This window comes from Pteropus vampyrus, unplaced genomic scaffold (genome assembly GCF_000151845.1).
Source record: "Pteropus vampyrus isolate Shadow unplaced genomic scaffold, Pvam_2.0 Scaffold223, whole genome shotgun sequence".
NCBI lineage: Eukaryota > Metazoa > Chordata > Mammalia > Chiroptera > Pteropodidae > Pteropus > Pteropus vampyrus.
Window position 1 is genome coordinate 601,657 of NW_011889004.1, and position 12,878 is coordinate 614,534.

Genomic DNA, 12,878 nt, shown 5'->3' on the forward strand with positions numbered 1-12,878 from the left:
GAGGCTATAGTGCACAGGGTCCACTTCCAGATCCTAGCTGGAGCTGGTTACAACTTGTCCACATATAGCTGTAAGGACTAATGGGAACTGCCGACCACAGAAAATTCCACAAGTAGCTCAGAGCCCAGGGAAATGGTGCTGGTGTTGACTGGGTCTGGAGCCTTCAGCATGGCCCCATCCTGGGCTGGGAAAAAACCCAAATGGGGATGATATGAGGCCAAGGTACTGAAAGGCTAGCCCAAGGCCACGCAGCAAGAGGGTAAAGCAGGCAAACCAGGACCATGTTACTTGAAGTCCAGTGCTCTTCTGACCTGCCACCATGCCCTTTCTCTCTTCCTGCTCTCATAAGAGGTGGTCTAGCTCAGAATAGGCACAGGAGCCCCTGAGCTTGAGCTTCTTCCCCTTGGGTTATTGACTCTGCTCAGCTGATGTCCCCCAACTGTAGGAAGGGGTGGACCAAGTCAAAGTCACACACTGAAGTCCAGATGTCTAACCCCAGCCAGGGAGCCAGTCACCAAGGAAGCCAGGCACAAGGTGGGGACTTCTAGGCTGGCTGAAAAGCAAATAGGGGTTAATGCAAGTCTGGCACATGAGAGGCCCTAGAAAACCAACGCAGAAGGCCCATGACAAGTTCCCCAGGGCAGCACAGGCAGGCATGAGAACAGGAGAGAAGGGGTCAGGACAATCCAAGGATTCCAAATTCAGGTTCCCAGGTGAACACACTCAGCTCTGCTTCAGGATCACAACCAAGGGGCTCATGAGTTCAGTGCCTGCTGCCCAGCTTTGTGGAGAGGCAGCCCCCACCCAGCCCACTCTTCCTCCTCCTGTGAGACCTCCAGGTGGCAGGCCAAAGAACACTGGGCAGTGCTCACAGCCTGACTATACAGCTGACTCAATGGCAGAAGGCAGCAATGGGGGCACTGCTCAGATTGTCTAAGTGGGGGTGCATAGACCAGATCAGAAAAGAATTCCACCATCTTCCTGGAGATCTGGGGGAACACTAGCTCCCTAAGATGATGCAGGAAGTCAGGATAGGTACATCCCCAGCTTGATCTTGGCCTGATTGTCACTTGCCATTTCTGGGACTTTTTCCTGTCTAGGTCCTGTTTAAGGTCACTTGTCTTGCTCAAAAACCTGTTTTGCTTTAGAAAAATGATGTGCTAAGTTGCATCAGTGGTAGACAATGTGGCAGTGTGGGAGGGGGGGTCCCTCCTTTGAACCTGTTTCATTGTCTGGAAAATGGGGATGTTAGTTCTACCTCCTCATGGGACTGTTGAGGATGCAAGCAACAACACAAGTCAAGGGTACATGTAAACACACAGATGATAAACGGTGAGTCTATACCATACCCAATTCTGTAGCAATCCAAGCCTCTGCTTCTTTAAGAGAAAGGAGTTGAGGTTTGAGAGGCTGTGACTTGTCTAAGGCCACAGAGTCAGTATGATCTGATTCTAACCCTTTCTCCAGCCCAGACACCCCAGCTCTGCCTCGCTTCCCCCAGAATCTCCCAGGTACCGCCAGTTCCTGGCAGTGCTGTCCTCATGAGCCTCATCAGCTGGATGAAGCCACAAGCTTTGACTAAAGCAAGAAAACCACGGAGCCACACATGAGAGAGACCAAGGAGGGCATGCAGGTGCCAAGGCGTAGGTGGTGGGCATAGAGCCGGGGCTCCCTCCTCCCTGCCAGGAGGATGTCCATCTAATTATATTCCTGCAGGAGCCCATCCCCTGGCAGTCCAACCCAGAAAATGGTCCCAGAAACCTCCCTCAGTGTGTTCCCCCACCAACCACTGCATCTCCCTAATGGAGCAGGCAGTGGGGGTAAGGTGTGTCTTTGGGGCAGGCAGGGGTAGTCTCTCCCCACCTCAGACAGGCTGTCCACAGATTTTATTCCCACCAGTCTGGCCTGAGAATTCCTGCAAGTCCTTAGTATGAGCACCTACTATGTGCTAGACATCTGCACACTTACACCCCAGTAGTTCTTTATAAAGCAGGGCCATCAGTGGGGCACCCAAGGCCAGAGGAGGCCCATCGTAGGGTAGAGCTGAGGGGGCAACAACTGGGGCTGATTTTGAAGAAAGCTCAGGGTTGGCCAAGAAAAGGATTTCCAGCTGAGGAAAGTGGGGGTGGGGAGGCTCTGAGGGCAGGTGATGGGAAGGTACACAAGGCTGGGGCAGGGCTGAGAGCTAGACTGTGCCCAAGAGCACAGAAGCCTGTCTCTGGCCTGGATAGCTCCCAGCTTTAGGAAGACTCTAGCGGGTAGAAGGTAGAGATGTGAGCAAGGAACTGGTGGCAGAACCCAGATGTCACAGGGATGCAGGTGTGGGTGTGGCCCTGGGGAAAGATGGTGCTGGATTGGAGAGTGTGGGAAGAGGCAGAGGGAGGGCTAGGGAGTAAGGGGAAGGGATCAAAGCATTTAAGGCAGTTGGAGGGCAGCAGGAAACTGGGCAGAGGAGGTTATGGAGGCTTGGGAAAAGGACCCTGCCCGTGCGGGATGAGAAAGTGGGCAGAGATAGGCCCGCCATGTCCCGTCAGGGACTCCAGCTCTGGGGCAAGTCACCGGACTCCCCCTGCAGCTGCAGACACTCCAAAAACAGAAGCCACAACCCCAGAGCCCCCATCCTGTCTCACCAGCAGTCCTACAACCCCACAGCCCCCCACCCAGGTGCAAGTAGTTTCTTGGCGAGGAGGAGTCAACCCACTGGGCTGCACCTGAGCTGTGAGGGCGGAGCGAGAGTATTGGCCCAAACTGATTTGTGGCTCAGAGCAGGGCTGAGTGTGAAGGTCCAAGTTCTGATTCTGCTTGGGTCACACCTTCAAGGGAGGGGTGAGTTGGATGGGGGACCGTCCCTGGCCTGAAGAGTCAGCCTCCATCTCTGAGGGCCCCTAGCCCTGCTCTCTACCACCTCATCCCTGCTTGTCACCAACAGAAAAGGAGACGATAACTCAGCTTCTCAAGGATTTATTGGACTGGGGCTGTCCTGCCTTCCAGCCAGGCCCCAGCAGCCCCTGCCCCAAGGACGGGCTAGCTAGAGGATCGGCCCTCAGGGTACCCGCTACTGCACTCCTGCATTTCTCCTAGTGCCTGCTGCTCCTCCAGCCAGCCATGCTGCCATGGGGTAACTCAGCAGAGCCACTGGGATGCCTGGGTTCCCAGCTTGCCAAGTGATCTTGGCCATATTTCTTGCCCTCAGTCCCCTTATCCTCCATGGGAGGATGTTACTTTCCTGTCAAAAGACAGGGCTGGGCCCATCCAGGGTCCATTCCCACTCAGTATCATGAATTCCATGGAAGCAGACAGGGTTCAGGTCCTGCCTATCTGTGAGTTGCTATAGCTGCTGTTTCTTGATGCCTTTGTCTCTCAGTTTCCATGCAGCTCAAACTCACTCAGGTGCCAGGGCCTCGGACCCTAGGGAGCCAGGCATCATATCCCCTGGCAGGAGGAGGCAGTTAAAACAGAGCAGGGAATGCGCCAACCCCTAGGTCAGGTACCGGGATGGAGTCAAGAGGAGCTGGGCTTCTCCACTGAGGGGTAGAGCTTGCGCAGGCTGGAATCCAGGAGGAAGTCCACCGACCTGTGGGGTGGTGGAAGTTGATGAGCAGGCAACCAAGGGGTGCTAATAGGGGAATGGGAGGTAGAAGGTAAGGGTTTGGGAAGGGACTCCTGGACTCAGGGCACAAGTGCCATCCAAGTGGCAGTCATTACCCTCTTCTTTATTCATTTTGGGAAAATGAGGCACAGAGAGAGTAAAAGACTCACTCAGGGCCTCCAAGTAAGCTATGTTCCCTTAGCGAAAGACTCCTCCTCCCACTCTGTGTTGGTCTGGCCCCACCTCTGGTTCTAAGAGCAGTCACATGACCCAAGCCTGGCAAATCAGAAAAGGGAAACTGGCTCAGGGGTGGGCACCCAGTCTAAGATGGACCAGTGATAGCCTTCCTTAGGATTTTTGCTATCACTATTAAGAAGATTCCCATGGGGCTTGCTAAGCCGATGAGATAGAAGCTGGAAGGTGCTGGGGCCAGCTCTGCTCCCATGAGGGGAAAGTGAATGAAGCCAGCATGGGGTGGGGTGGGGAAAAGGGCAGCAGGATGAGGAGATCCAGACCCCTAATGGCATCATTCGGGTGACTAGATCCAGCAATGCCTGAAAGCAGCATAACTGGACTTTTCAATTTCATGAAACAATACCTACCTAACCCAGTTTTAGTTGAGCTTCTGTCACCAAAACCTCCACAAACCCATCCCCTCCAGGGTGCACCTGTTCCTTCTTGCCTCTGGCTGTTTTGTAACACTAAGTTGTTTTTTTTCCTGATAATTCATTTGTCCTGTGTCCCGTATCCTCCAGGCACATGCTCTTTACCACCAAAGTACCTGCCAGATCATATGACAAGAGCATAGACTGCCCTTTCTACCTCCAGTTGCCAGCCCTGCCTCTGCTGCTATTGTTCTGTGCAAAATGGATACACTCTATGCCTCTCAGGGCTTATCTCTACCTGCAGAGTAGATGATCTCTGAGACTGGGAGCAGCACCCACCTGTCGATGGGGTGGATGATGATGGGGATGGCCAGCAGTCCCAGTGCGGTGGTGGTCCACTTTCGAACAGCCAGAGGCCAGCGGGTGGCAGTGCCAAGGACATAGAGAGAGGCAGCACACACACGATTGATAGTGAAGCCTGGGATTGCCACAGAGGCCAGAGCCTGCCACACGAAGGTGTCTACCACAGCCACAGCCACCCTGGTGCTGCGGCCTGCTTCAGGGCTTGGTACCTGGTAGGCGCAAGAGACATTTAATGCAGTAGGAGCAAGGGCAGGAAACCTTGTGAACAAGGGTCATGAGACTGCACCAAGGAGTAGGAAGTGGTGGCCAGGCACAGACCACACTAGTGGTTCTGGACTGTACCATATTTAGGGCTGTGGTAGACTCATCCACATCCAGGGCTGGGGTATAAACTATGCCATACACAGGGCAGGAAGCGGGGTGTGCTATCCTACAAACAGGACTGGGGTAGGGACTGCACCTGGCAAGGCTGTGGGGATTGGACTGTCCCACGTGCTTTACCGCAGTGACTTTATCGCATGTAAGGCTGTGGACTGAACCAAGGGGAGTAAACTGGGATAGGGGGGTTGAGGGGCAGTCTAGCACTCACGTCTCCTGCCTTCTTGCCTTTGTCAATGGCATCAGCCAGTACATAGGAGCTGGACACACCATAGCTCAGCCACACCACAGCTGCTGGCACCATGGAACGGAAGGCTTCCCCCACCTCATTGGCGTAGCCTGGTCAGGAAAGGACATTTAATTCAGGGGCCCATAGATCGTTCCACAAGGGGCACTCGAAGTGAGCTGTTTCTAATCCCAGCCTGGTCAGCAGTAGCTTGGATGACCTTAGACAATGATTTTACCTCTCCGAGTCTGTTTCCAGGCCTATAAAATGGCACCCACGATGCCCACCTCCACTCCATTGTGGGAGAGCTGAGTACAGTCACCATTATCACCCAACTCACTTGCCTTCCCAGTCTGGGTTATAGAAGCATCTGTGTTAATTAGGGAATAGGCAGCAAAAGAGACTGACCAAAAGTAGCTCCACTAACCAGGCACTCACCATGTGGCAGGCCTTTCTGTGCCTTATTTCATTCTACCCTGACAACTAGCACCCGATGAGAGAGGCCCTGTGTTCATCCTTTTTTGCTGAGGAGGAAACAGACTCAGACAGAGATAGTGAGGAGGTAAGAAAGGAGTCCAGGTTCCGGTTCCACAGCAAGTGCCCGGGGCATGCCAGAAAGGGAAGCCCGCTCACCCCTTGCTGTTCTTCCTAGCAAGGTCTCAGCTTCCACCTGGGAGACTGGACCAGCAGACACCCCAAGGGCAGGGCTAGGTCGGCCAGAGCTGTGTGACCTTGGGCAAGTCCCTAGTCCTCCCTTTCTGAGCCCAGTCTCTGGCCCTGGCAGAATGAGAACTAAGATCCTCCCACCTTCTTCAAACCACGGACTGGCGTCTGGCGACCCCTGTTTCCTCACCTACATGGTGGAGGAGTAGCCACGCCCCTCGCCCCGCTCTTACCCAGGTACCGCACCCACGTGTCCCGGTAAAGGTCGCGCTCAGCACACCGCGGGGGCAATTCGGACATGGCGCTTTTGCCCGCGGCTCGGTGCAGCCGGTCCTGCCTCCGCTGCCGCCTCAGCTTCCACTAGCGCTCGGGTCCAAAGCCGCGGGACCGACCGAAGGTCCCAGACTGAAGGACAGACAGGTCGTGCTGTCCCCGGAAGCAGGGAGTGTCTGTAAATTCACCCGCGCATCTAAGCCCCTCTCCCGGGCTTCGGTTTTACAAATTTTCTTCACATTGAGCGATTGGCACGATCCTCTCCCAGGACTGACTGTAGTTTGGGAGCCAATGAGACCGGGATTCAAACTGAGTATACTTCCTAGCTGTGTGATCTCGGGTAAGAGTCTATACTTCTCTGAGCCTCGTTTTATTCATTTGTTAAATGGAGAACACGACAACATTCACTCCTGGGAGGAGGATTAATTGTAAGTCATCGATAAGTGCGTTTACACTGGCCAGACTCCTGGCCAAATACTAAGGGCCAAAGACTTGACCGGCTAAAGACTCTAGACAGATTACTTCCTTAAACCCTCCCTCCAACCTGTGATCCCCCCTCCCATTTTACAGATGAGGAAATAGAGGCACAAAAAAGATGGGTCACTTTCCCTGGTCATACTGCTAAGTGGTGAAGCTGGGACTGGCTTCAGATCCTGTGTTCTTAAGATGAGCTCAGTAAATGAGGCTGAGGGAGTGAACAGCGAACACCCTGGCGAGGTGGGTGCTTGGACGCGAGTCCCTTGCAGGCAGGTGCCATGTTCATCTATCAAGCACTGGGGTCTAACTGGGGTGGTATGCCCCTGGACAGAGTCTCCGGAGAGCAAGACCTGAATGAATGAATGAATGAATGAATGAAGCCAAGGAAACAGGGTTGGGGTATAAGACTTCAGGGAAATGAGCAGAACAGAATGAGGAGACTTGGTAGTGAGCGATTACAAAGGGGAGAACTCTTCACCTGCTGGACCTTAGTCTACCTATGTAAGCAACGTGTGAAGCTCTGTGAATTCTTTGGGGGTTATTATCGAGCAGTCTCAGCCATTAAAGACATACAATCCGGAGCTCAAATCCCGGATTGTGCCGCCTATTAGCAGTTAGCCACCTCTGTAAAAAATTAGTAGCCAGAATTTACTGAGCGCTCATTTGTACCAGGCTCTCTTCTAAGCGCTTTGCGCGTATTATTTTCTTGCAACGATCCAAGGCGATAAGCACAGACGATAAACTCAGGAGACGCCTATTAAAGAATTGGCTTTATTGTCATCAAATAAAAATGGGAAAAATGATGACCACTGACTCGCTATTGAGAGCCCCGTTTTCATTCCTGGGCGTCGCTGTCTCTGTAGAGTCGTGTAGGGAAGCCCGGACAGCGGTGACCTCTCAGGAAACGGCTCCGGGCTCAAAGCGATCCCCAGCCCCTGAAATACTGGTAGTACTAGCGCAGAATTAGGAGACAGTCCCTAACACCACGTGATCGTCACTCCCCCGCCTCCGTCCCACTCAGGGCACGCAGCAGAGACTGCGCGCGCTCACGAAATCCGCACATGTCAGGGCGCACGAACTACCCAGCACGCACTGAGAAGCCTGAGTGGGGCGGGGCCTCCTCCCGGACCGTGAAAGTGGCCAGGAGCACCCATAGTACCCTTAGCAAAGATGGCGGAAGACAGCCCACCGGCTGGGCCAATCAGGAAGCAAGCTGGCCGTTGGGCCCCATGGGAAAGTGCATGCCGGAGCAGAGTAGCGGGTGGTTTCTGCGCATGTGCTCCGCCTACAGGCGGTTAGGTGTTGCTGAAGCTGAAGTTTGGGTCTTTGAGCGATGGGCACGGAGGAGTGCGGCGTTAGGCATTTACTTCCCCTTCCTGTGAACTGAACGTTACTTTATTCATTGGTTAATTTTCCTAACAGAGTATTGTAAACTAAGGTCAAGATGTCCTCCTCAGGGTTCTGGCTTTGGCCCTTGCGGCCTCAGGGCCCTCCCGCCCACGCCAGCCCTGCTCCTCCTCATACTCCCTCCTCTTTACCAGAGCAGCAACCCAGGCTGGGCCGCCTTCCCATGTTGTTTGCAGCCCAGGACTTAGTGTGCGTTTGCAGGACGTGGGATTGGGATAAATGCTGTGGATTGCCCATGAGGTCCGTGCTCTCCAGCTCCTGGTCGCTGAGCGCCCCCATGGCCATCCCTGCTTGTCACCGTAGATGAAGGAGCCGACACTATTTGTGGCTGCTTCCAGCCCCTGGATCTGCCAGATGTTTGGCCCTCCTGCCCGGGCAGCCTCCCTGCCAGGCACTAGGAACCCACGGCGCCCACAGAAATGGGACTGCCAAGGTCTTGCTCAAGTCAGTCAGGAAGCGGGTTGGCGGGCACCATGGGAGACTCGGAATGGCAAAATGCCCTCACTGAGTTCTAGTGTCTGGATCCCACGTGTCGTTTTTGTGTGGGATGCTCAAATGGAAGGTTACTTGATGGGAGGCTGGGACACTGAAATGGGAAGTGGAAGCCTCGGGACTAATATCCATCCACAGCCTCCCTCCTCTACCCTTCCCAGAGCTGGGATCCCTGGAGGTAATTTCCCAGTGCTTTGTTTGCATTGGAGGACAGTGCCTGGGTACCAAAGCTCACTGTCCCAGGAAGTTCTAAATCAATGACAATCAGTTATTAAAGAGGCACCCAGGGGGACCCAGGAGTTGATGAAGTTCTCAAGGTGAGGGAAAGGCCTGTCTGTCTATCCCAGAGTGGGAAGATCTGTGCTGACTCTGGGCCATCTCCTGAGACCTGAGAAAAGTCAAAAGATCCCAGTCTCGGTGATAGAAAGGTTAGAAGAACCTCTGATCCCCACCATAACTCTAGAAACTGGCTACCTTGCTACTCATTATGATCTAGGCTTACAGATTCATTTGGTTACAAGTTCCTCCCCTGCTACTGGCTTCCCTGAAATCCTGTCTCAATTTTTCCCCCTTTTTCTATTTTCTTTCCTGCTGCCACCCATGGTACTCCCTTCCTGTCTCAGCTGTCACAGGTAGGTGATGTTGGCACAGCTTATAGGACCTATCATAGTGCCAGCCCCTGGGAACTCCTCAGTAACTTGAAAGGCAAGGAGACCCACTGGCCTGCTTCTCTCTCTTCCTGTTTCTGAAATGAATGCTCCCAGATTCAGCTGAGGTCTTCTAGCCCAGTTTCTTTGGGCCTCAGGGTGCTGGGAAAATGACTGCTACAAGAGATAGAAACTGACAGGGAGACACTGAGGGAGCCAGGCCTGCTGTGGGAAGAGGCATTACTTTGAGGTGGCTGCCCCCAGATGTTTTATCTTCTCTTCTGAAGCTTTGTCTGGAAGCAGGACCTCCACAGTGAAACTGACCTTCTTGGCATGAATGAAGCTGTAGGTGTTGTCAAACCGCAGGACATCTGAGGGGAGGCAGAAAACCAGACATTCAGGCAATTCTGACAAAGGGCTTGGGGACAGTGATTTTGTTCCCTGAGCACAGCAGCGTGGTAGGTAATGAGGATGGAGGCGGCATAAGCAACGATTCTTCACCTTCTGCAACTGACTCTAGTAGGATTGACAAGATGTTTATGGAGACAAGAAAAATATGACAGAACATGCCAAGTACCAGATGAGTGAGAGAGAGAACCATGTCTGGAATGACAACAAAAGGCTTTTTAGAAGAGTTAGAGCTTGAGCTGTGGCTTAAAAAGGAGGATTAGAATTTGTAACAGCAGTAGTTGTTACAATGATACTGGTAATGGTAACAATGGCTATTTATGTGTCTCAGCACTGGGTTGGTAATATGTATATGTTATTTCATTGTTCCTCAAAATAACTTTGAGTTCAGCATTAGTCCTGTTTTATATCCTATATAAAAGGGGGTCACTGTGTCACACAGAAAGGGAGTGGTAGAGCTAGAATTTCCTTCTAGTCTGCATTGCTGCCTGACTTGGGCCCTGGAAAGCCTTGCACGGTTCAGCTTCTGACAAAAGGTAAATTGTACAAACTTTTTGAACCGGGAATTTATCCCACAGAAATATAAATGAACAAAGATACTCACCGCACACCTGTTTGTAAGACTAAAAGCTTGGGAAAAGTTAAATGTTCAAAGAATTGCTTAAAAAGTTTATATTGCAATTCATAAAAATGAAATATTGTTTCAATATAAAAAAGAAAGGTTAGCATAAGAAGTGACTGGGGAAACTGTCCACAATGTATCCTTAGGCCAAAAAAGTAAGTTGCAGAACAATTTGTAAATAGTTTCTAATATTTTTGTCAATATAGGTCTAAAAAAATTTTTTGGCTTTGCTACTTGGTCTACCTACATACCCAGCTTCTCTTTGATGATACCACTTAGGTGCTTGTTCTAAAAGTAACAGTTTCTCAAATCCTGTGACGAGTTTTATAGTTCCAAACTCCTTCGAACATACATTGAATGACAGATATAATTCCTATGAATGTATATGGATGTGTACATGTCTTGTCTATTATGGCGACATGTAATGCTTCTAAAGTGATAGGAAATAAAAATAATTAAAAAAAAAATAGACTAGACAAGGGGTGGCTTCCTCTGGGGAGAGAAAATGGGCATGAAGTTGGCAGGGAAGGATCTCCAGCCTTGGCCAAAGAACAGACTACTTTTAATCTAACCTTTCTTTTGTTTTTTGGATTTTGTTTGTTTGTTTTTGATTTTTTTTTTTTTTAGAAGTTGTTCCATTTCAGTCAAACATCCCTTCAAGAGAACAGATTGTGAAAAAAACACTAGCTCTGCCCCTTCCCTCTCCTGGTCTTCTCTCACTTTTCTTAATCAAACCCCACCCCCCGCCCCCCAATCCCAAAAAAACCCCATGTATTTAATCCTGAAACAACCTTTCCCCTTTCCTGTCCCTGGATAAAATGCATAGTTTAGACCAAGGGTAGACACACCACCCACCCTTTCTTCATGGTGTGAAGTTAGTATTAGCACTGATTTTCTCACTGTATCAGAGGTCTTTCAAGACCTATATTCCCTCTGGAAAGAGGGAAGTTTCCTCACTGCTCTGAATGACAGAGCCTTAGCAACCGGCGTCAGTTGTGCTGAGAGTCTTTCAGCCCCTTGGACCAAGCACCAGGATCAAGATAGCTCTGTCTAGTATGATATTTTGCCCTCAGAAACAAGGAAGGGGCTGTTCTGAGGCTCAAGCCCCGGGGGAGTGGAGTTTATGAACTGCATGGTTCGTTTTGACGCCAACCATATATTCACGGTTTCGTAGAGACCCTAGAGATCCTCCAGGCTAGGGCTCCTTAACTTTTGTTGGGGAACTGACCCCCTTGAGAATCTGATGCTTTCATCATCAGATGAAATTTTCACACAATTTCAGATGCCCTGGAGTCCATCATGGACCCTCTGGGGCAGTGGTTCCCGTGGGAAAGGTGCCATTCTGAAAAGAGGGGGTGTGTGAGCGTAATCGTGCCCTCTCATTTATGTGTTGAAAAAATATATATATTCTAAATAAGCTTCCTTTTATTTCTCCAGATAGGAGATGATATTAAATTTTTAATGATCCGTGTCAGTGGGTTATATTATCTATGAATCTCATTTCAAAATAGTAAAGGGGACATTAGACAGTATTTGTTATAAAAGAGAAGTGTTTTGTGTTTAAGATGTACAATCACTGTTCTGGAGAGTCCATGAACCCCAGATTAAGATCTCATGCTCTAACCCACTCCCCTCATTTTTAAGGAGAAGGAAACCAAAACCTAATTATTTGGAGACGTTTGCTCAGAACACTCGGAGTTAGGGGCAAAGCTGGACTCAGAAACCAGGCCTCTTGGTGTCCAACTGGGCCCTTTTCACCCCAGCACTGCCTGGCACTACTATTTAACCTTCATTGAGTGTTTCAGGTTTTCTAGGTCACATTGCACACTCCTGGCAGACAAAGTCCAGATCTTTTTTTCTGAATCTTTTTCTTTCCTAGTAGAGTATTCTATACTCAGGACTTCAGGATGGCCTGGGGAGGGTTAATGTACTCTTGCTATTGGAGGCAGTCACTGAGTTTTCACTTCTCCACTGGGTGATTATGTTCTACTTTGCAGGGGGCTGCCTGATTCTCTACAGGCATTGCCCTCCCTCAGATGAGCTTGTAACCTAACACTGGGTTCTCTCTGGGCGCAGGTCTAACCTGAGCCATGTGCCCAGACAACAGCTGATCCCCCTTATTCTCTTTACACCTGAGAAGCTGGCGCAGCCGCTGTGGCCTACCTCTGCTCCTCCTGGGACTAGAAAACAAGCAGCCCCCACTCAAGGCTCCTGCAGGCGGATAAATGCTTTATTTGGGAATGTATCCAAGAGGAACTAAAATAAATTTGGGATTTGCAAACCTAAGCCTGCTTACATTAAAAGCTTCATAGTCCTTCCTCAGGCGGTGTCCTTCAGATACTGTAGAGGAGTAATGGGCAGTGCTGGAGAATGGGTTGGGCTCTGCTACTGGCTACATGATCTTGAGTAAATTACTTTCCTGGCCTGGGACTCGGCTCTCTCCTCTGTCACATCGGAGATGAACCTGATCATCTCTAGTCTACTGCCAAGAGATCCTGGACCAGGATCCTAGGATTCTCTGGTGTCTTCGGTCTTTTGGTGTCTACACAAGCTATTTTGTGTGAAAGAGAACATCCTTCTCTATACCTCAGCTTCCCTGTCCATTAAAAAAAGGAAATTCAAGCTTTTATGTAGAAAATGCTTTATGCTCTGTGGATGACAGTATCTGGGCTGGTGCTAAGCCTTGTTATTGTTGAAGCACACAGTACACACCTTATCCTCCAGCACC

At 50.7% G+C, this 12,878-nt stretch overlaps 2 protein-coding genes across 3 annotated transcripts in view; both read right to left on the bottom strand.

The window, feature by feature from the left end:
* Nucleotides 1–2,945: 2,945 nt before the first annotated feature.
* On the bottom strand, nt 2,946–6,431 carry MTFP1 (mitochondrial fission process 1). Its single transcript, XM_011373315.2, has 4 exons — nt 6,058–6,431; nt 5,147–5,274; nt 4,534–4,766; nt 2,946–3,574 (listed from the first exon to the last, which is right to left on the bottom strand). Exons 1-4 carry the CDS (start codon nt 6,122–6,124, stop codon nt 3,502–3,504), a joined length of 501 nt encoding a protein of 166 aa, XP_011371617.1. The 5' UTR covers nt 6,125–6,431; the 3' UTR covers nt 2,946–3,501.
* An 895-nt stretch (nt 6,432–7,326) lies between these two features.
* Nucleotides 7,327–12,878, bottom strand: part of SEC14L2 (SEC14 like lipid binding 2) — a 23,084-nt gene continuing 17,532 nt past the window's right edge. The window contains exon 12 of one of the 2 annotated variants that reach the window (XM_011373316.2): nt 7,327–9,491. In XM_011373316.2, coding sequence (XP_011371618.1) covers nt 9,361–9,491 — 131 coding nt within the window. In that variant the 3' untranslated portion in view covers nt 7,327–9,360. The remainder of the gene's footprint in view (nt 9,492–12,878) is intronic. The other variant, XM_011373318.2, reaches the window with a different exon arrangement.